Source organism: Caretta caretta, chromosome 3, assembly GCF_965140235.1.
Source record: "Caretta caretta isolate rCarCar2 chromosome 3, rCarCar1.hap1, whole genome shotgun sequence".
In the NCBI taxonomy this organism is placed as follows: Eukaryota; Metazoa; Chordata; order Testudines; family Cheloniidae; genus Caretta; species Caretta caretta.
Window position 1 is genome coordinate 134,256,124 of NC_134208.1, and position 23,025 is coordinate 134,279,148.

The following is a 23,025-nucleotide window of genomic DNA, read 5'->3' on the forward strand; positions in this document are numbered from 1 at the left end:
TAGAACTAAAACTGGTTGAAATTTTCCGAACTTCAATTTAAAAAAACAAACACTTTCTTTGAAATTTCAAATGAAAACCAAAAAAGGGACAATGTTCACGAAAATTACATCCAGTTTTTCGACCAGCTCCATTTATAACATCCTTTAAAAAGCTGTGCAGACCTCTCAAAAGCTCCCATTAGTCCGAGTCAAAAATTTTCCAGCAGAACTGTTTTCCACCGAAAGATGCTTGATTCATCAAAATTGAAACACGGAACATGTTGATTTTGAAGAAATTTCGTTTTGGAGGGAAAAAATCAGCATTTAATTTTATGTTTTATAATTTTTATTTTAGTTTTTAAAAGAAATTAAGAAAACAAAGTAAATACAAAAGTATAAGAATCTACTGTTTGAAATGTTGACTTTGATTTTGATATTTGGGTCTTAATGCATGTCACTGCACATTTCTGAGCACATTGCTCTTGCACATGATGCTGAAGATTAGCATTTGGTTTTGGTGTTTGTCAATTTACATCACAGCTATACCACTAGGGAGCCTGTGCACTGATGGAATAAGAAAGCAAAAAGGCTTTAAGCTCAGTTAGGAAGTGGCTTGCTAAGAAAGAAGAGGCAAAAACAAATCTCCTTCTTCCAAATCTGAACTGCTGGTCTTATTATTTGTAATACTCTAGTGCTTGGGAGCCCTAGTTATGGACCAGGATCCCATTCTGTTAGGTGCTGTATAAATACAGAACAAAAAGATAGTGCCTGCCCCAAAGAGCTTAGTCTAAGTATAAAAGAAGAGACAACATAATGGATACAGACAGATGAGGGAGTACAAGGAAACATTGAAACACTATTGGGTAGCATGACAGGCAATTGTCTTGGTGTACCCACAGCCTAACTGTTGGTAAGCTGCTTCTGGGTATCATGGAAAAGGAGTTTTCAAGAGGGTTTTAATGGAGGATAATGAGGTAGCTTTGTAGACGTTTTTGCACCTTTTGAAGCCTTAGCACCGGAGAACATGTGAAGGGGTGTGTTTAAAAACTTAACAAGTAGGCGATGGAGCTGCCATGGGCTAGATCGGAGGCAGGAGGCAGTATCTTGATAGCGAATGAAAGATGATAGGGTGGGGACAGGCCATGAAGGGCCTTGAAAGTTAAAACAAGTAACTTATGCTTGACGTGATAGAGAAGGGGGAGCCAGGGGAGGGAAAGTAAAGAGAGGGGTTACGTGGTCAAAGCGACGGCCTAGGAGAATGGTCTGTTGCAGCAGCATTCTGAAGGGATATGAACAGGGCAAGATTCTACAGTAGCAACACAAGGGTGCACATCGTTTGCCTTCAAGCTTCATGCCAAGCAATCCTGAATCTATAATTAAAATGCAAACCAAGTCAAACACCTACCAAGTCCTTCCATCACTTTGATGGACTGCTGTGTGCCTCCCGCACTAAGGGCATGATCCTGCAATCTTAATGCAGGTGAAATTCCTGTTCACTTAAATGGGTGGCTTGCCTATATAGGGACTGCAGAATCATGCTTTGAAAATGCATTTTCAGAAGCAGAGCCTTGAGCTAGCCAGCAGTACACTTTATTTTTAACCTTTGTGGCAGTATGCCACTTGTACCCCTGTGGCTAAAGATCCCCCCAACCTCCCCATCCTGACTGACCCATTGGTAGGAGCATTTAATTATTTAATTACTGTGCACTTCCACAGAGTAATATGTCCAAGTGCATATGAAGAGACTTAGGTTACAGCTACACTACAGCTTATGTCGATATAATTTGTCATTCAGGGATGTGAATAAGCCACCCCACTGAGCGACATGTTACACCAACCTAAGCACTGGTGAGGACAGCGCTATGTTGGCAGGAGAACTTCTCCCACTGATATAGCTGCCACCACTCAGGGGGTGGATTAATTAAGTCGACAGGAAAACTCTCTCCTGTCAGCTTAGAGCAGCTACACTAGAGAGCTTACAGTGGCGTAGCTGCAAGCTTGCTGGTATAGCCATAGCCTTAGTAAATGACGGGCTGAGAGCCAAAATACAGTGTCCAAGTCTTTCCAAGAAATAAGGGGAAGACCTAGGGCTCCCAGTAACTCATGTGGAAATTCAAATGGGTTGGGAAGCTCTGAAAGAATTATCTAGCTCCTAGTGCAGATTCACAACAACCTTGCCATTTTTTGCCCTATGTAAATAGAAAGGTATCTTAATGCATAACTCACTTAGTGATTTCATGAACTAAAGCTTTAAAATGCTACATACATTGGAACTGTAGTGTTGGTTTAGATCAGCGGTTCTCAGCATGGGGATCATGGCTGGGGTGAAAGTAAAGCCGAAGACTTACTGATACAGGGGGCCGGACCTCAGGCAGAAGGGGCGGGGTTGGGGGTCAGTGTCCCGCAGCCAGCCCTTCCACGCTGCCTGGCCTGCTCTGCCTGGGGCTCCAGGGGCAATTTAAAGAGCCCGGGGCTCCGGCCACTGCCCTGCGTCCTTTTAAATTGCTGGCCCCGGGGCAGCTGCTCCTTTTGCCCGCCCGCATGTCATTGACCGGGGGGTGGGGGATGCAAAAGGGGCAACAACATTAAAGTGCTGCTGCGGCAGCATTTGCCACGGCAGTGCTTTAAAGTCAGCTGGGTATGAGCCGGTACTGGCAGCCACTTTTTACCAGCACACTGCACCAGCTTACTTTCACCCCGATTATGACTTAAATTGGTTTGTAGGGGAAGAAATGTGGGGGCTGTGATATTTTATGCAGAATCTAGGCTTTCTTTATAAAAAATGGGGAGATTATATATAATATATATATATATATAAACTCCTTTATAAATAGTTTAGTCCCCATAAGTCTGTGCAATAATATGCTGTACAGGATAGTAATTATTGCAGCCCTTTACATTTGGATAGTGTTCTTTGTAATCAATATATATTGCATAGATTTGTAGGGACTGTTATTTATAATGAAGTCAATTCCTGCTGCCCTTACTAACACAAGACTCCCCACAGAAGCTGTACAATATTAATATGGGCACATGCAATAGTATTTCTGAATTACAAATCGTGGTGGCCTCGTTAGAGTATTTAGAATAAAAAATCCTTGTTGGACTATTTTCCTGGGAGTCCTGTTCAGGAAATTGGGTGTGTCTGTGTTTGGAGAGGAAAATAAAGAACATGATGGATTATTAGCCCTAGGAGGCCTGATTGTTCAGAAGAGCTCCAGTGCAAGTCTATGGTCCGCCACAGAACCTCAGAGCATGATGGTTTTGCCTCACAAAAACAAAATCTCAAACGTGTACAACATGCAACAAAAGTCAGTGGTAGTGTTTGTGTAAGTAACACCAGCAGGATTTTGCCTAATTAGTGTATGTATGTAATGTATGTATGTAATATGTATGCAGTCTTCATGGTTTTACTATGTAGTTCTTGGGGGGGGGGAATAGAAACATTTGTCTGTCTTCAAAGTGACAGCAGTGATTGTACACATTTACGTGAAATATTGGACTTTTTCTTTTACTTTTTTGCATACATTTCTAGGCTTTTGCACTTGTTTTATGGTACAGGTTTTCTTCATACATTTTTAAATTATAAGTATATACATAAGGAAAAGACACTTTCATGTTATATTGTTTAACAGTTCTGTATTATTGAACAGATGTAATAGCCAAATGACTGTATTGAACTTCGTAAAACTACTATTTCTATTAACAATGTGCAATAGTAATAATGAAAAGAATTGAAGAATGCACAGTTCATGAAATTATATATGGGATACATTATTATTGAAGTTATAACATTCTTATGCATTGCATGTCATTGCCTACTTTCCCATATGGAACACAATGAACTAAAACAATTAGCAAATTATTTCATATTCTAGCATTTTCTGTGGTCGTCTTAAAAAAAAAATACAAAGGGCTACATGCTCATCTGGTGCAAATTAGTTTTCTTCTGTCCCCCAAAATTCTATGCCTAGGACAGAAAGGAGGGAAAAAATAATAGTCCAGGAATCATAGGTGGGAAAAACTCCAAGTTAGAGCTTTATCACATCAGCTTTCCCGGATAATGCTTCAGGCATTGTGTTTTTCTCTGAGCAAGCTCAAAAGCTTGTCGCGTTTTACCAACAGAAGTTGGCTCAGTAAAAGATATTACCTCACAAACCTTGTGTCTCTCTTTGTTTCTTGGGCAGGTTACCTGCTGCTGGGCCTCATTGCAATGTTGGTGGTTCTAGAAACTTTCTGTGAACTTCATGAGCTCAAAAAGTTTAGAAAACTGTTTTATGTGAAGAAGGACAAGGAAGAGGACCAAGTGCATATAGTGGAACATGACCAGCTTTCCTTCTCTTCGATTTCAGACCAAGCAGCTTCCATGAAGGAGGATGAAAAAGCAAATGAGCCTTTTGTGACTGTTCAACCTGCAACTTACTATGATGGCTGTATAAACAATTAATACGAGGGCATCCATACCAATATTATAGTGCACTTACATCATTACAGTAAGAAATAGAATGCCTCTTTATTTTTTGTGGGGAGGAAATTTTTAGAGAAGAAAGGAGACTGTGCTGCTTTAATCAGTATTCATCATTTCAGATGCTGAAAAGACTTCTGACACAAATGAATGTTGCTAAAATGGAGTTACACGGGGAGAGTGGGAGGATATGTAGCAGCTGGGAAGTAGTGCTTTATGCACATCCCTGTCCAGTTAGCAGCCCTATGGGCAGTGTGCAGTGAAAGTTGAAGTGGCCAGCCTCTCCACCAGGTTTCTGCAGTGGGATCCTGCCCCATTAAAGTCAGCAGTGATAGATATGCTCCAGTTCAACCACAAGCTGCCAGGCTAGATGCAGGAATCATTGAGTGAAATTCAACAGCCTGTGTTATGCAGGTAGTCACACTAAACGATCATAGTGGTCTCTTTGGGCCTTAAAATCTGCGCCATGAGAGTTTTACAACTGACTTTAATGGACATAGGATCTGGATCCTGTAGCACAAGTAGCCATATTAAGACTGCCTCCTACAAAAGAGCAGTACTAGGGAAAGCCCTCTCCCTTGCAGTATGTGCATGCCAGATGGGCCATAACTTGGCTGTTAGTGTTCAAAGATGAATATCTTACTGTAATAAAGCAGCAAAATTAAAGTGTCTGGACTTAGCTGACATGAGAAGAATACTTGAAATTAATTACCTAAAAGATACCATATGTGAGTTTAGTTATAGCTAGTGTTGAGCAGATTTTATACCTTTTCGGGGAAACTTTACTTTATGGTTTAAATCCATTAAATCTATATGACTAAAACTTATATTTAAGAAAATAGAGCTAAAGATGTTTTGTTAGGTTGAAGCATACTGTATTTGCATGTTCCCAACAAAGTGGCTATTTTTGTACCCAGCCTAAGTTAAAACAACTCTATTTATAATGAAAGTTTAACTAGTATTTGTGTACATATATACATAAATAAATATATTTATCTACTGTACATATATTGTAGCCTACTAGTTTATCTGATTTAGGAATGATATTTTAGGTAGATTTTTTTTCCCCTGCTAGATTTTGTCTTTATAAAAGGAATAACTCAAAATTGAAGCACTAAAAATGTTGACTTTAAGATTTAAGAGTAGTGTACAAGGAACATTTCTACTGTTTTTCAGTGAAGTTTTTGAAGTTGATTGATTGTCTTTAGTACTTGAAAACACACAATTTCTGTCAAGCTGAATGTATTACTAAGCTCTGAAGAACATGACATGCATAGAAACTAAGTGATGTGTGCACAAACTGCGAAGTACAGACACTTGATACTAAAGCACAGAATTAAATATAGAAGAAAGAAGCTGAACAGTCTGCTGTGGTGTATGTGAATATACAATATTTTAAACGTAAAGTTAAATAAAAAAAGTTTGTGGCTTCTGGCTGCCTGTACTTAATAGTGCTCAATGTTTTCTTTAAGAACTTATGTACTGTACATAGATGACATATATGAAAAAAAATGCTTGCATAAGGCTAGATTGTGCCACCCTAACCCTGGTGAACAACTTCAATGGGACCATTCATTTTGAATATACTTGCCAACATGAATAATGAATGTACAATCTAGTCCTCTACTGATTATTTCTATAGAATAACATTTAGTATTTGAAACAAAAATAAACACACTTTAGAATGATAACAGCAAATAAAACACAGTAATGACATTTATTTTAGCATTTCAAAATAACTGATCTGTTAATTAGGGTTAATGCGAAAATGGTCATATCCAATTATTATTTGTGTCTATAGAAATGTTCTAATTCCTACAAGTGTCAAATAGTCATGTGAAACCAAAGGTAAATTAATGAATGAGGCTAACATGGTTAAGATAGGCTCTGGATTAGAAAAGGGAAAGATTCCTTTGCATCAAGGCCTCTTGTATAAATTGGAAATATGTTACTGAAGCTAATCAGAAGTCAGGCTGGCAGATACAAATTGAAATAGAGAGGAAGGGTCTGCAAACATAAATGAATGATCTGCCAGGAGTGTAGAAGTCCTAAGAAGAGGAGTCGGAAAAAGTAAACACTTTATTTTTTTATAGAGAAGAGAATAAGGTCCCATGGCTTCAGTCTTGCACCTACTGCACACCTCCCCCTGACTTCAGCTTGTACAGGCATATGTCCCATTTACACTTAGAAAAGCATTACTACTGTGCAGACGGGCCATATTCTTCATCTTTCCCTTGTTTGTCTTGCACTTGAAAATGGGAATTGTTTGTCTCTAGGAACAACATTGTCAGGCTATTCTGTAGCCACTTTTGTTGGGAGAAGTCTTGAGCAAAGTGATTAGTCTTAGAGTGAGCCCTAAATGTGCCAGGACTGTGGCTTTTTCTGATCTCTAGTGTAGGGGAGTTCCTCAGTCAAAATTCATTCTGCTGCAACCCTTCTGTCCCATTCCCCAAGAATTTCTCACTGGAGACTCAGTGGCAGCTTGTCTGCTGAGCACAGTTGTTGCAGAGAGAGACGCAAGTTCTGGGATAGCTAAGCTATAACCCACTGAAGGCATAAAGATTAGAACTGGGACCTTAACATCTAGCTAGCTAGACATTAATTTCCGAGCCATTGCTGTAGTATCTGATAGGGCTAGAGAGCCAGCGCCCCCGTGTAATGTGCTCTTATCTATGTCCCACATACGAAGCAGGCTGATGCACATAGAATCACACAGAGATTCTATATACCCACCACACTTTCAAGTTAATCCTAGGTACAGTTCTTGCTGTAACCAGCCCCCATATGCCAAAGGCATAGATTACTGTGGCTAGGTGGGATACCCAAATGAGAGAGGTCCCCTGGCCACCTGGAGATGAGGAAAATGATTTAGTCACTGCTGTTACCTGGCTATTTGGGAGCAGTCTGGACACCACTTTTCACACGTTGCCTCTATATAAATCCATGGTACGCCCACATCTTGAATACTGTGTACAGATGTGGTCGCCCCATCTCAAAAAAGATATATTGGAATTAGAAAAGGTTCAGAAAAGGGCAAGAAAAATTATTATGGGTATGGAATGGCTTCCATATGAAGAGAGATTAATAAGATTGGGACTTTTCAGCTTGGAAAAAAGACAGCTAAGGGGAGATATGATTGAGGTCTATAAAATCATGACTGGTGTAAAGAAAGTAGATAAGGAACTGTTGTGAACTACTTCTCATAACAGAAGAACTAGGGGTCACCAAATGAAATTAATAGTCTCCAGGTTTAAAACAAATAAAAGGAAGTATTTCTTCACACAATACACAGTCAACCTGTGGAACTCCTTGACAGAGGATGTTGTGAAGGCCAAGACCAAAACAGCGTTCAAAAAAGAACATGATAAATTCATGGAGGATAGGTCCATCAATGGCTATTAGCCAGGAGGAGCAGGAATGGTGTCCGTAGCTTCTGTTTGCCAGAAGCTGGGAATGAGCGACGGGGAATGGATCACTTGATGATTACCTGTTCTGTTCATTCCCACTGGGCCACCTGGGACTGGCCACTGTCGGAAGACAGGATACTGGGTTAGATGGACCTTTGGTCTGACCCAGTAGGGTCATTCTTATGTTCTTATGAACTGAAAGCTCACCACTCCATATGATTAACTTTAACAATACTCATATTTTGATAATGAAGGCTTTGTTGTACTTATAAAGCCAGCCATCAGAAATGTTAGGTGCCCAGTCCCTAAATGAACAACACACAAATGCTGGCCCCACTGAAGTCAACAGTAAAATTCCCACTGATTTCACTAGGGCAAAGATTTGACCCTTATTTCCAGATTCCGTTCTGTGTTAAATCGGAAGTAGCTCAAATAACGTTAATGATATTACTTGAAAGCTACAGTGTTGTAAAAAGAGTTTGGTTCTCACTCCATACAAAGTGAACTAGTCATGGTTATTATTGTAATATGCTTTTAACATAATATTCTACTAGATACACATTTTTATCTTCACAGTTTACTAGTTCCATCAAATTTGTTTCACTTGGAAATAGTGATTTCTAATTGCAGTAGGGTCACTTTGACTTGATATGAAAAATCACATGCTATTTAATGCAAATTCCACTTGCTGAAGTATGAGTGAGTGCTTTTTATCACTGGGGTCCTTTTTTTACCAGGGAAGATTTCTTGATCCAATTATCTTGAAATAGCATTATGTTTCTGCTGATGGTTAGTTCCATTGTACAGTGTTATTTTACTCATCATGATCCAGATACACTGCACACATCATTTAACAGACAAAGAGAGACTACTGTGCACCATGGAGGTTTTGGTTAAATGACAGACTGGATAATGAAGAGGCAGAACATGGATGGGAACATGTGAAAAAGATGACAGTCATCCGACTGAGTGGCACAATGTGAAGGCTTATTATGATGGAGAGCATAAATCAGAATGATAATGAATGTCATGATGACAACATGCTGACATTTTGCAAAGTGTAGCTCATGGTTTTAGCCTCAACTATTACATGGCTTTATTCCAGTGAGAGAGAAGAAAGTTTGTAGCTAGAGGGAGGAGAAAAGATATTGCTAACCCTTACCTGAAATGAAATTCAATGGAACCCTTTGATGGTGAATTTTTTTTTTCATAGAATAACTTCACTATAAAATGAGATTCACTATACCTGGAATTGCCATGTATATGTAGCAAGTCACTGAAAACATTTGGAACAGAGTCGCACAGGTTTTGTGCTCATTGGAGGAAAATGATATTGTTAAATGCAGTAAACAAAGAATTTTATATAAATGTCCCTCTATTAAGTTTAGGGGATAAATAATCAGGTTGCAAGAAGGGTAATTAAGCATCACAACTAATGGTTCTAATTTGGTCATACCTTTTAACCTATTGGTTTACTTAATCTGGAGTTGCTTACATTGTTAGATCCTTATCCCTGCAAATAATATAGTGATGCATTGAACAGTGTATCGGACACACTCGTTCTTTCTCAAGTGAAAGAGCCACTCTGCTGGGAGGAGGAAGGTTCACATAGCACAGTTGATCACTAAAGGCCCAGTTTTGTGTTCTGTTACACAGATGTAACACACTGATGGCAACAGAGCACAGACTTGGTCCTAATCTTCTCTTTCTTGACGGTACTATAGGTAAGGAGGATATGGGCCAGTTAATAGCACACAGGATTGGGAGTCTAGAGACCTGGTTTCTGTTTCCAACTCTGCCGCTGACTTTCTCTGTGACCTTAGCCAAGCTACATAACTTTTCTGCACTTCAATTTCCTCATTTGTAAAATGTGAATAAGGATACTTACTAGTGGATGAAAAGCACTGACCTATTTTTTTATTATTATTTTTTATTATTATTATTTTTTTAATTTGTATTATGTACAGTAAGTGGATGGACACACTCTCAAACTGGCAAGGTAGGTTTAAGAGGAGAACCAGAGCCCCTTATAAGGGGTGTGTGATGGGCTGTATACCCCTCATTGGCACTGAAACAGTTAAGAAGATCTGGGTAGCTCAGTTAGGGCACCTGGTAGCAACTACTGGGTATATCAGATTCAAATTAAGGATGAGATGTCAACTGAGAAGAGCAGGTGGTAAACCTAAGGGGGAGTTGGCTAAGTGGTATCTCTCTTGATTGCTGGGGAAAAGCCAGGAGAGATACAGAGAAGCCACCAGGATGAATCAAGTTCTAGCAGTAAGTCTTGATAAATGGGCAGGATCTGGACCTCCAGAGATGAAGCCTAGGGAGGTGTTCAGCTGAGGAACAGAGCACTGATGAAATGTAAGAGGAATGAAAGCTCAAGCCTAAGGAGGGCACAAGAGGTTAAAGTTTATATTTTTATTTGGAATTTGTTGGGGGGACTCCACTGGGAGCCTGGTAAGCACCTGCTATCAAAGAAGGTTGAACCCTTAGAGGCCATGGAGCCTGAGAAGAATATAGGTACATGGTGGCCCCAGGAAGGGCTTGAGGGAGAAGCCCATAAAAGGAAGTGGTGGGGAGGAGAGTGTGAATACAGAGACCTGACCTGCTTAATACAGGGTCTCTGGCTTGAAACCCAGAGGCATGGAAGGGACTGGGTTCCCCCAGAAGCCACTGAGAAGGTAGTGTGAGGACTCTAGAGAACAGGGATGGAAGGCTTAATGAGTCTAGATTCAGATCAAAGACTTGGCATGAGGCTGTTAGACGTTTGTTGGTTGGACTCTGTAACCCTAGAAATGACCTGGCCAAAGGGCTGAGTCACAAGAAGAAGCAGACCACTGCTGGGCTGGAGTAGCTGTTGGCAGGAGATGGTAGATGAGGCGAGCTTGCTATGCCATACCCAGTCATGAAGGGACACACCAGGGCTAAGCCCCCTCTTCAAGAGTGGGAAAGCCCCTGAGTTGGTTTTTAATCAGAGCATCATGGAACAATTTTACTTATCAATATGCCAAATACAGAAGCAGTCTGATAAATGCTCATCACATGTTCTGTAACAAGAACATTCTTACACAAATGGATGGGCAGAAATTGGCCCAACAATAGCTTAAGGACATAGCCTCTTCAGACGTAAATGTTCATAAGAACAGCCATACTGGGTCAGACCAAAGGTCCATCTAGCCCAGTATACAGTGGCCCAGACAGTGGCCAATGCCCCAGAGGGAATGAACAGAATAGGCAATTATCAAGTGATCCATCCCCTGTTGCTCATCCCCAGCTTCTGGCAAACAGAAGCTACGGACACCATCCCTGCCCCTCCTGGCTAATAGCCATTGATGGACCTGTCCTCCATGAATTTATCAAGTTCTTTTTTGAACGCTGTTTTGGTCTTGGCCTTCACAACATCCTCTGTCAAGGAGTTCCACAGATTGACTGTGTGTTGTGTGAAGAAATACTTCCTTTTATTTGTTTTAAACCTGCTGCCTATTAATTTCATTTGGTGACCCCCTAGTTCTTGTGTTATGAGAAGTAGTAAACAACACTTCCTTATCTACTTTCTCTACACAAGTCATGATTTTATAGACCTCAATTTCCACAAGTTCAGGGTCTGTCCTGTAATTCAAATGAAATAACCTGTGGAGACTTGACCAGCAAGGAAGTTGCTCCTAGCTGCTTCCCCTTGGATCTGACCCAGTCTCTTTACACTGATAGACTCCCACTGAAGTCAGTTGGAGCTTGCTTAAGTAAGGGGCACAGGATCAGGCCCTTAAACTAACAGATGCTGGAAACACACGGTATGGAATTTTTCAAAGTGCTTAGCCTCGGTCTATCTCTGCTGCCACTGACTTCAGTGGGAGCAGAATTAGGCCAACCATTAAATGTTTTTGAATATCCCACTCACAAACAACCTAAACAGGTTTAAATTAACTTTCACTATAGTCCTTAGGCCTACCAATTTACTTTTAAAAAATAAGTCCAAGGTCCAACATATAATTGTCGTATAATTCACCCAACTCTTCTCCATATAAGTCACCTAGACTCATATTTCTTACAGAATGTTGAATATAAAAACTAATAGATCACACAGGAGAATTCAATCTTTGTTTTTTCTACTTAAATGAATAATTGGTGTGTTACTTGCCATTAGTCACACAAAATAAATGCACTCAGGTAACAATGTCATGTTATTAAACACCTGAAAAACTTTTGTTTCAGCTGTATGCTGCCAAATTTTAATTAATTTTATTGTGTAAACAGAAGGCAGCAAAATGTAATATCAATTTAGATGGAAATTAATGACCCCTAAGTCAGAATTCCATGGGTAGGTTTTCCTAGTTGCTGTAGGTGATATGTTAAATTCATTTTGTGATTCACTGTCATTGCTTGATGTATTCAGTCTGAACACAGAAGTGATAAATATTGTCCAGTAATAAAGTACAATATGACCTTTGGGCTTAGTTCCTAGAAATGTTGATTTGACTGCTTTAGCAGATTAATCCTATTTGCATGGAGTAACAAGAACTTGTTTGAAATTTATTATGCAAGCTAAAATTGCAATCCATGCCCCATTTAACTCAAACTCCTAGTGCATGCTCAGGCAAAAAAACTAGGACTCAGTTCCTTATCCTTTGAGCTAACTGAGAGCAGTGCCAGGCAAAACTCCATCTTGGGGATAATGCAGAGCCACAGTCCCTCTGGATGAGTCCAGGGAACAATTCCACCTCAGCAAGGAAGAATTTCTCCCTGTGGCATAGGGCAAGTGCAATTGCTGCTACCTCCATGCACTAAGTATAGCATATTCCCCTGGCTTGCTCTATGGACTGGTGCAGGAGGGGAGAAGTCCAGGACCTGGCCTCCTCTCTGATCTCTTTGTGGTATTATGTGCCCCAGGGGGTGTGCAGAACCTGTGCTACCCAAGCACAGGGACTGTGAATGTGACAGGCCTTTTGTGGCAAAGGGAAGGGCTTTCACTCATATGCCCCCATGCATCCATGTAAAGGCCACATTCAGGCCCACTGTGAGCTCGATTAAAAACTCACCATTCACAGGTTGAGGCACCAGCATTAGCCACAGTATCTTCAGGTGCTTAAAATGTGAGATATTGGGGAAACCCCAATCTCGGAAGAGTGGAAAATAAGCTTTTAATGTCACCCAATGCACTAATTATTATTTGTGAGGCACTGAATGTGTTGAGCCTGTACAAGCCACAAATGCAGACAATCTTCCCTTGAAGAGCTTACAATCTAAGTAACAAAAATGGAGAAGATGGGATGCACTAGGAAGCCCACAAGTAAGAGTAAACTTGGAGCCAACATTACTTTATGTATGGCTTGGTTTGGCTCACTTTTTGTGGGCACTGGGGAATAACTGAGTCTTGAGGGATTTGAATGTGGGCGCATGGAGGCTTAACAAGTTGGGCTGGGGATGATACAACATGGGGAAAGATCTGGAGATGAGAATGGAGTAAATGGGATATTGAGGTTGGCAGCTGGGGAGCCAAGTAGGAGATGGGTGACATGATGAGAGAAGGGATCAGAGAGACAGATCAGAGCTGAGTTATGTTTTATCTTACTGATGAGCAGCCCCATGTCAAGATAAACATTTTATTAGGAACAGGAACTATGTACACAAATGAGGTAACAAACTTCCTCCTACTCTGTGTACTTACAGCCTGTGGCTGCCCTGTAATGGGCTTCTTTGTTTCTGCCGCAGCAGAAACTGTCCCCAGCAAATCAAAGACTGAAGAGAATATGGGAAGCATGTCATCCCTACACTTCCTGGAGAACTTAGCTCGATAGTAAATCTTTTCTTTTTTAGACTCCTTCTTAAAATTCCCTGCCTGAACTAAAACTCTATTAAATTAAACTATCAAATTATTACAAATACAGTAATTGAGTTAACTCTCCAGGTTGCTTAAACACAATTCCAACCTATCTCAATCAGTGCTCTAGGGCATTTTAGTAATCTTCCCAATCTTGCAATCCCTCTTTAGTCAAATCCTTGTCTGTACTGGATTGTTCAGTCTCAGGGTCAATAACAAGGTCAGTTTGTGAATTGTTTTCACCTTGTGTGTCTGCTCTCACTTCACTTGCCTTGGACCAGGTGTCAGGTATCTTGAGCACATGCTTACAATTCCTTTGTAAGATTGTGCCTTAATCTGTGATCACTAAGTATGAGCAGGGTGACTCTTCTTTGTTCACTGTAGCTTCGGCTGGCCAGTGCCCATCTTGCCAAATTCTCACTGGGTCTTTGTTTTTTAACTGTGGAAGAAGTCTTGCTTTTATTGTAACAGTTTGTCTGATGGTACCTGCCAAGTCTTTTCCTCGCTATCACAGATTCTTAATCATCCTTTGTTTTTGTCCCATATCTGGTAATAAATTATTTATATGTCTGTTCAACAGGTGATTTTCCACATTGTGGGCTTCAGCACCACTCAGCTAAGGGATCTTACACAGCTGCCAAAACCTTCCCCCCTCACTACAACCGCTAGAGCATGGATAGGGATTGCCAGTGCTGAAGTCCACAGTGACCTGCAGCTCCTGGAGCAGCATGATGTATATTGGAGGGAAAAAATTAAAATGGGATTTATTGAATCAAATTGCAGGTTAACATTTAGTTTAAGAAAACCCTCATTTTCTTTTAATGTTTTCTAATCTATTCCACACTGTTAGGGAAATTGCAGTTTGATACGCAATACGCAGAGGGGGAGAGAAGGGGTTGGTGTGGCATTTAAATTATTTAGATCCTGCTGACCAAAGAATACATGGCCCCTGGCTATACATCTTAATTATCTCTCTCTAACACGGCTGTTCCTCTGAAACCTATTTATTATTGTAACTCTACTCTGTGAAGTGCTTTGAGATTCAGTTAGTGTGGAAGATGCTATGCAAAAACAAAGCTGTTTTGTAGGAGAAACTTGCTCCATTTACTTAACTACAGCAGAGGGAGGTTGTGAAACTTAAAGTTGGTAAAGCCCTGTGTGGGGGTGTTTGGATGCAGGGTGCTGTGGAACTGAGACACTTTCTCTCTCTGCCCTAACAGATCCCTCATCTTCAGAACAGAGAAGAAATTCATTCTAAACATTTACCATCCACGGCAGCGGGTATCAAGGCCAGGGGAGGCTAAGCCTCCCCAAACATCCAGGCATGACCCGCCCACGCTCCACCCCAAGGCCCTCCTGCTTCTCACTCTTCCTCTGTGGCCCCAGCTCAGGTTGCTCCTCTTCCCCAAAGTGGGCAGAGTCTGGAGCTAGGGCCAGCCGGTGGCCTGAGATATGGGGCAGCTGAGGCCAGTGCTGGGGCTGCCTGCCCAGTGCTCTGGTGGTGGGGCTACCTGCCTGGGGCTGGGGGCGCTCAGGCAGGTGGGTTGGGGGGTGGGGAAGTTGGCAGCTGGAGTGGGGGGGCTCGTGGCTCTGGCAAGGTGTGGGGGCAGGCGATCTGGCACTTCACGTGCTGCCCATGTTACCATCAGTGATTTAAAACAGCCACATGCTTTATAATACCTGTGGCTGCACCTCGCTTCTTCTCAGTTGGTTAGGCTGGTGCTGGCTCTGTTCAGCCTCCTAGTGTGAGACTGTGTGTGCGGTAATGCCCCCCAAACATGTGAAAAGCTGTCAAAGCCAGGACAGAATGTAGGCAGACCCGTTGAAAGGGCAATTTAGACAATGGCTTTTAATCAATATCAGAGCGATATATCTTTAGGCTGCAGTGATAATTCATCCTTTATCTTCACCACATGCTCAAGGACCACAGACTAAGCGAGTGGCTCAGGCTTGAACAGGAGGCCTATTCCACATTTGAGAGTAAATACACTTCCATGGTACAGTGCAGCTTGTAAGTGAAATGACTTCTATAATGGGCATTACAAGACGGGGGGCTGAAACAGTTTATTAACCTCAGGGTATAGTTCAGAAACATGACTTTAAAATAAATTCCTTCCATTTAATTAGAGTTGCTATAACACCCCATCTTCCACTTCAACTGCTCAGCATTCACCAACAAAAGGTATATCCGTCAATATAATGCTGTAACGTAGGCCTGTTACTGAGAGCCCTTAAACGTAATACACAGATATTTGGCAACTAAACTAAATAATTTACTGAGCTGTGTGTAGATACCAGGACATGGACTTGGGGCCAATAACTGAGACACAAGTTTGTCTATGCGGTAAAATGTTACCCGGAATTAGAATTGGGCAGGGAATAGTTTCCCTATCCCTCAAGTCTTTTTGGCAGTTCAAAAATTTTTCCCAGTTCGAATCGAGATGAAAAGTCAATCTTAAAAATATTCATGAACTGGAAGGAAAAAAATCAGTTCAGATCAATCACAAAAGTTTGTTTCAATAGTTTTGAAACTTTTTGTTTTGATTTCAATGTTTTTTTCCCTCTTTTAACCTTTTCTTATTTGTCTATTTGGCTTAAGTTATAAAAAAAAGGCATTTTGATTCAGAAAATTAGAATTTTTCATTTAGAAATTATCAGAATGAAATATTTTGACAATTCCAAAACTTTTTTGCAATACTTTTTTTTTTTTTTCGGTCAAGAGATTTGTTGAATCCAAATCTGTTTCATGAACACTTTTGATTTTGATGAATCAGTATGTTTTGACTAAGAAACGTTTCTTCTAAAATTTCCTGACCAGTTCTATCCAGAATCTTCCTTTACAGCATCAAAAACTATTTCAATACTGGGCCTGAAGAAAATGCCCAGAAAGTGTCAAAGAATCATAAAAGTAAGAATTAGAGAAGACTTGCTAATACCTATTAAGTCATCTAGTCTACCTCCCTGACAGTGCAAAAATATCACTATTGAAAATGTCCAGTGTTTTGTCCAGACTAGTTTTAAATGTCCGAAGTGTGGGGTGCCCCAGATTCCCTGAGGATTCTGCTCAGAAGCCTTCCCATGATTCTTCAGTTGGGCTGCGTGATCTAAGATAGAGCCAGAGCAAACACAGATGCCTGCAGTACTTCACTAAAACTTTTCTCCTACCACAAAATGTGGCAATTTATCATTCTGCCCTTTCTGGTCCTTGAACCAGTTTTCAGTCCATATTATACTGCTCATATCAAAGCCATTTGGAGAAGATTTTGTGATACTGCGTCCAAAATATGATTAAATTTCAAATGCTATCATATTGGCAGATAGAACTTAAGCTCTTTGAGGCCAGCCTGTGGATTTATTTGGTATTTAGACAGCACCTAGCATATTGTGAGTGTTAGTGGAAACAAGCAGTCCATAATAATACATTATGCAACACAGGGAATTTCCATTCCCTTTTCATCCACTAATTTAGTATGTGAGTCAAAAGAAGGAGCCAAGTTGGTCTCGCTGGACTTAGTTTATAAACCCTTGCTGCTGTTTGCTCATGGTCCCATATCCTCGAGAAGTATAGTCAAATTCTTTTCTCTTGAAGTGTATGCCGTTATTTTATTAGAGATGAAAATATTGCTGTAGGTAGGGGACTTACCGACTTCTTGTTGACTCTAAAGGTAATAGAACTGAGAATGAAACCTAGATATCCGGACACCAAAACTAATACTTAACTACAGGAGTTTCTTCCTCCTGTTTTGGGTTGGTAGGCTGAGGAAATGCAAGGTGTCACTGCAGTATGGCTAGACACACCCATGCTAGCCTGGCTACAAATAGCAGTGTAGATGCAGCAGCACTGGCATCAGTGCGAACTGTACAAACACACCACACACTTGGGTACGTACTCATATTCCCAGCCCATGCTGAATTCCATGCAGCTGTGTCTACACTGCTATTGGTACCTGGTTCTGCTATGCTTACCTGTCCTGCAGTCACACCTCAAATTGCAGTGTATTCATACCCTGAAGGAAAGAGGAACAGTAGGTTAGGAAGGAACCATTACCTTCCCCCTTCAAATTCCTCTTTTGTTTCAATTTGATTCATACTCCAGACCACACACTTGATACTTGAGGCTTGATACTCATTCTCTTGGGCACTCAGCAATGGAAAATTAAATTTGGTCTATTTACATTCAGATGTTTCAACATAAAGCACAAGCCCTGGCATTTACAGTACTTCTGTGATAATTTCTTGTTTAATCTGTACAGAATAACCCATGTCAAGTGGATTACATACAAATATTTGTGACAGGTCATACGTTTCCAGATGAACATTTAGAATATAATGGAACAAACACAAACAAATAGAGAGTTAGGTTTCAAGTATGCTGTAGATACCCATTAAAGCTGCTTTATCTAGATACAATATTGCTCCTCAGAGAGAGGTTGCTGTCAAATTTGGGAAATGTGATGGTTTAGTTTAATTACATACACCATTTAATAGCTGGAGGATAATGGCTCCAAAAGAGATTATGGGTAAATAGTACTTCTGAGGGAAAAACTGCCTGAGTAAGTATTTACTTGGTCGACTAAATGCTGTAGAAAAAAACACTTCACAACTTACTGGGTTAATGATACACACTTGAAAGATGCCTACTTACATGACAGCTATTTGATTATGTTAAAATGGACTGTCACGTCTCTGTATTTAAATGTAGTTTTCTTTTTCCTCATTTAATAACAATTCTCCTTTCTATTAAACGCCATAAAAAATCAGGTGTGGATTTAAATGGCACTAGTCTAAAGCCCCAGTCCTGCACATGCTTCATGTGAATCTTTTTCTGCAGGGGAGTAGACCCTTTGAGTTCATTGGGATTATTCACATGCATAATTTCCTCACACGTATAAATATTTGTAGGGTTGGGGCCAGTTCAATTCCCAGTGAATTCAAAGGAAAGATGCCCACTGACTTCAATGATGACTGAAACACAGATCGTGATTCCTTTGTCCTAGATTTTTTTTTTAAGCTTTCTTTGGTGCTTAAGTAAATCTACTATTAATGCTACATATCGGAGTTTGCACCCCATAGTGAAACTTTGAGAAGAGTGCTCCTATTCCTTTCTTTTACTCTTCCTTTTTAACCAGTTCCACCTTTATTGGTTTCTTTTAGGGTAGGTCTACACTTACAGTGGTGTGTAGAGTAGACACTGCACACCCACCTATCATGGGTATAAATAGCAGTTTAGATGGTGAGGCACCGCTTAGGTGAGAACAGACATGCCAGAATCCCAGTGTGTATACTCTACCTGGCTCTCTACTTGCCCAAGTGGTACCTTTCCCATCCACATTAATATTTTTCCTCATGCAGTGACAGACTCCGGCAGTGAGGAAAGGCTCTGGCATGGGAGGGGAGGGCAGCAGTGAGGAAAGGTGCCAGGAGATTCTCCGCTGCCTCACTCCTGCCAGAGGCTTTCACTGCCACATGTAGCTACGTGCTACAGTGTGGACACAGCCTGCCTTTCGCTGCGGCGTGTAGCTACATGTACCATACACACTGCCGCAAGTGTAGACAAGGCCTAACCTATAGCTGATCTATTTAGTTGTCTAGTTATGATTACATAAGAGGAAAGTTTGGAGCCTATTGTTGATATTTTGTACTTGCATAGAACGCTTTCTAAATTAATTTAGCATCCGAGAACCCTTGTGTATTGATACATATCATTTGTCACATTTTACAGCGGGTGTGAAACTAGGAAAGCTTAATTTGCTCATTTCACCCAAAATCTGTAGGATTAGAACCTGAGGTCTTCTGGCACTGTTGTAAATTAAGAGTAACTCTACTGCTGCTGCTCCTAGCTGATTCTCTCCACTTCAGGCTAAGGTGCCACAGCGAAAGAAGCAGCCACGCTGGAATGGAGGTACTGGTGGAAATCTGCAGCCCATTCCATCCTTCTGTTGTGGGGTCTGAGTTATACTGACATGTTTATATATTATATATCATTTTACAGCAGAACTTGGTTTTAATATTTATTTAGGTGCATGGACCCAGTATTACTTTCCAAAAGCCATTTCCCATTTGTAATGATGTGTTTATACCACACTTATACAGTGGGGCATTCGGCTGGAAGAGTCAGAGTGGGAGTAATTTTTTTAATTCTGTCTTCAAAGGTAGATGATAAATTCATGCCTTTTTTGGCTGCCACTTAACTGTAGGTAAAGCATGTGCAAGGGAGAAGGTAGGTGAGGTAATATTTTTTATTGGATCACCTGGAAAAGAGCTCTTCATAGCTCAAAAGCTTGTTTCTTGCACTCACAGAAGTTGGTCCAGTAAAATAAATTACCTCATCTACCTTGTGTGTCTCATATCCTGATGTGATGTTGGTTGACCAGGTGCCAGCTCATGCCAAGGCTTCTAGGCCTCAACTGAACACTGACCAATACATAGTTAGAAACCAGTCTGGCTCACCTGTGTGTTAACATTGTTAAAACAGATGGTAAGGTTGTAAGAATGTGTTTAGTGTTTAGACTTTATGAAATGCTGGTGGGATGCTGCATGTATTAATCTCACTTACAACATCTGTACCCCATATTATAAAGTTACATTGAGTGTTTGCATTGTAAACCTCTGTAACTGTGTAACACACCAAACAAGAAAGTAGCAACAAGTAATATAAAATTCTGGCTTCCTACAGAAGGTATTGGGTCCTGCCCACCAGGAAGGCCCATTGAAACCAAATGAGCCATTCTGAAAAATCAAAGAACAAAGACTTTGTTAATTGTATTCCTTCTTCACTCCCATTCCCCCATGAAGAAGAGACCTGCTTGTGAACTAATCCCATCCGTTTGAAATCTAGGAGGAAGGAAATAAAAATACCTGACAAGAAAAAAAAACTGGGTCTTTATGCTGCTTGGATTTCTAGGGGCAAAGATTTCTAAGCATAAGCAAGGGATCCCCAGCTGCTTAGCCTGCATTAGCCCTAAAATACATATCAAACGTGTTTATTACAGAAGCTTGTACCATCTTTTGGAAACTTAGACTGTAACTCACTCATGTGTGTCCATTTACTTGCTTTAACCTGGTAAATAACTGTCATTTCTTTTTCTTAGTTAATAAATCTTTAGTTAATTTATTTTAGGATTGGCTACAAACATTGTCTTTGAAGTCAGACCTAAGGTGCAGTTGGCCCAGTGTAAGGAACCAGTCTTTTGGAACTGGGAGTAACCTGAATATTGTCATGATATTTTTTTTTAAATAGTGTAAGGGGCCATCTGTCACAAAGACAGGCTTACCTGGGTGGACAGATAGGTCAGAGTACCCAAGGGAACTGTCTATAACTCATGTTAAGGCTGCCATAGTGCCTGAGGAGTTCACACTTGATACTTGGTTGGTGAAATCTATGTACAGAACTCACAACCAATTTGGGGGGTGTGCCCTACTTCTTAACAGTCTGCCATGAGGTTGGTGCTCATGCTCTGGAGCCACTCCAGACAGCTTGACAGTGGTGTAGTCATGGCAGGATTCACATGCCACAAGTCAAGTGGGTTTATAGATCATAACGCAGCACTGTTAAAAGTTTAAACTTCATATTGAAAGTTTTAAAGATTAGTCCCGATGGGTGAATCACAGTCATATGAGGGTCTTGACAGACAAGACCTTGAACAATTATGTAAGGAAAGGGGATTATCCCATAAAAGGAAAACTCCAGTTCAGGAGCACAGAGCTTTGGATGCTTGGTCAAAACTTATGAGCAAAGACCCACCTGCCCTAGGCACTGCAGAGGAAAACACTGCAGTGAAACTGGCCCAACTGCAGTAACTGGCTGCGCAGGAAGAACACAAGCTCCAGAGACTGATGGCGGAACTGCGAATCAGGGAGACTAAGGCAGCCCAGGCCAGAGCCAAAACCAATGAGGAGGCTGAGGAAAGAGACCATCAAAAACTCAAGGCCAGTGAAGAAGCTGAGGAAAGAGCTCACCAAAGATTCATGAAACAACTACAAGCTCAGGACAGGGCACACGGGAGGCAGATGGAAGCTCACGCATTGCAGCTCAGAATACTGGAGTGGCAAAAGGATCTTCCTCAGTCAGTGAGTACATTCCCCTCCCCCACAACACAAAGGAGTGGGAGAGAGTCTGTCCAATTCATAAAGAAACTGACTGTATAGAAGAGTACCTGTCCACCTTTAAGAGACTATGTGGGATGCATTATATCCCAGAGGATAAGCAAATGCCCATCCTCCTAACTGGGGAAGCCAGACAAGTTTTGAATGATCTGGAAGAGGGTGATACTAAGCTAGACATATATAATATAAAGACATTTTAAAGAAAATTTATTGAAAAGATTTAAGATTACCACAGCTTAACACCTGGGACAACATGGCTATTACAACATTGCAGACAGGTTAAAAAATGTTGCAGTTGTGCGGACTGCCAGTAAATTTAACTGGTCTGACCCGATGTGGCAACTAAGCTGCTCTCTCCTGGCAAGGTGGGATTTTGGGTCTCTGTATATATCTGGTTTTGGCAGTTCACTTTTTTTATTGATTTGGACATAATGATTGTTGAAGGAGCGATTGCCCAAGTGGATTCTTATAAAAGGATCATCATCAATGGTAAGAGCTAGATTCTTAGGGCACAGCTGAGAAAGGGCATCACAACAGAGCAAGGTGTGGCTTCCTGATGATGGAGCTCATTCTATGCCATCTCCCTTGTACTTCAGAGTAGCCTCTTTGCTGGTCTAAAATACCAGCCAGTAACAAATTCTTAAGGAGCTACGTACTGGCCAGGGATTGTTGGAACTCTGCATGCTCTCATCTTGTCCCCTACCCAGTTGAAAGGGGTCAGACCACAGCTCAGGATCTGGCGCTAAAGCTAATTAGTCTTTGGAACAAATGTTCTATTTTTATGATCCAGCTTTCTGATAGTTCTTCAGTGGTAATTAGGTTGAACTTTGTCTGTTTATCATTGCCTCTGTCCCTCAGAAACATTGCAACAATGGAGAAGAAAAAAAGATTTTTGTGTGGGTGCATAAGAGAGGGAGTGGATGGAAACATAGTCAGAGAGCACACTTCCATGTTAGGAAATACAAGGTCTTGACATTCTTGAAGCTGTTATATTTCTACCACTTTCTTTTTTGGTATTACCTTTTTAAGCATGGGTTACAGATTACTTGCATTGTTGCCTATACATCCCCTTCTCTGGCAAATCCGACATTTAGCTTGCACAGTGTCTTTCAAACAAATGGTCTCTGAAAATGGTTCACAAAAGCTAAATAAGGAGCTATTGGGAGGTGGGGGGGGGGGGGAAGTGTGGCCTAAGGGCCAAAGCCCTGGATTGGGACTCAGAAGATGTAGGTTTTATTCCCAGCTCT

The 23,025-nt window shown here is 40.9% G+C and overlaps 1 protein-coding gene and 1 long non-coding RNA gene across 3 annotated transcripts in view; one reads left to right on the forward strand and one right to left on the reverse strand.

Moving 5' to 3' along the window:
• Nucleotides 1–5,893, forward strand: part of KCNK1 (potassium two pore domain channel subfamily K member 1) — a 47,208-nt gene extending 41,315 nt beyond the window's left edge. Inside the window, exon 3 of one of the 2 annotated variants that reach the window (XM_048843854.2) lies at nucleotides 4,332–5,893. In XM_048843854.2, the coding sequence (XP_048699811.1) occupies nucleotides 4,332–4,426 (95 nt within the window). In that variant the 3' untranslated portion in view covers nucleotides 4,427–5,893. Of the gene's footprint in view, nucleotides 1–4,166 lie in introns of both variants that reach the window. The other variant, XM_048843853.2, reaches the window with a different exon arrangement.
• Nucleotides 1–23,025, reverse strand: part of LOC125633894 (uncharacterized) — a 128,310-nt gene that overhangs the window by 2,731 nt on the left and 102,554 nt on the right. The gene's annotated exons all lie outside the window — the stretch shown is intronic.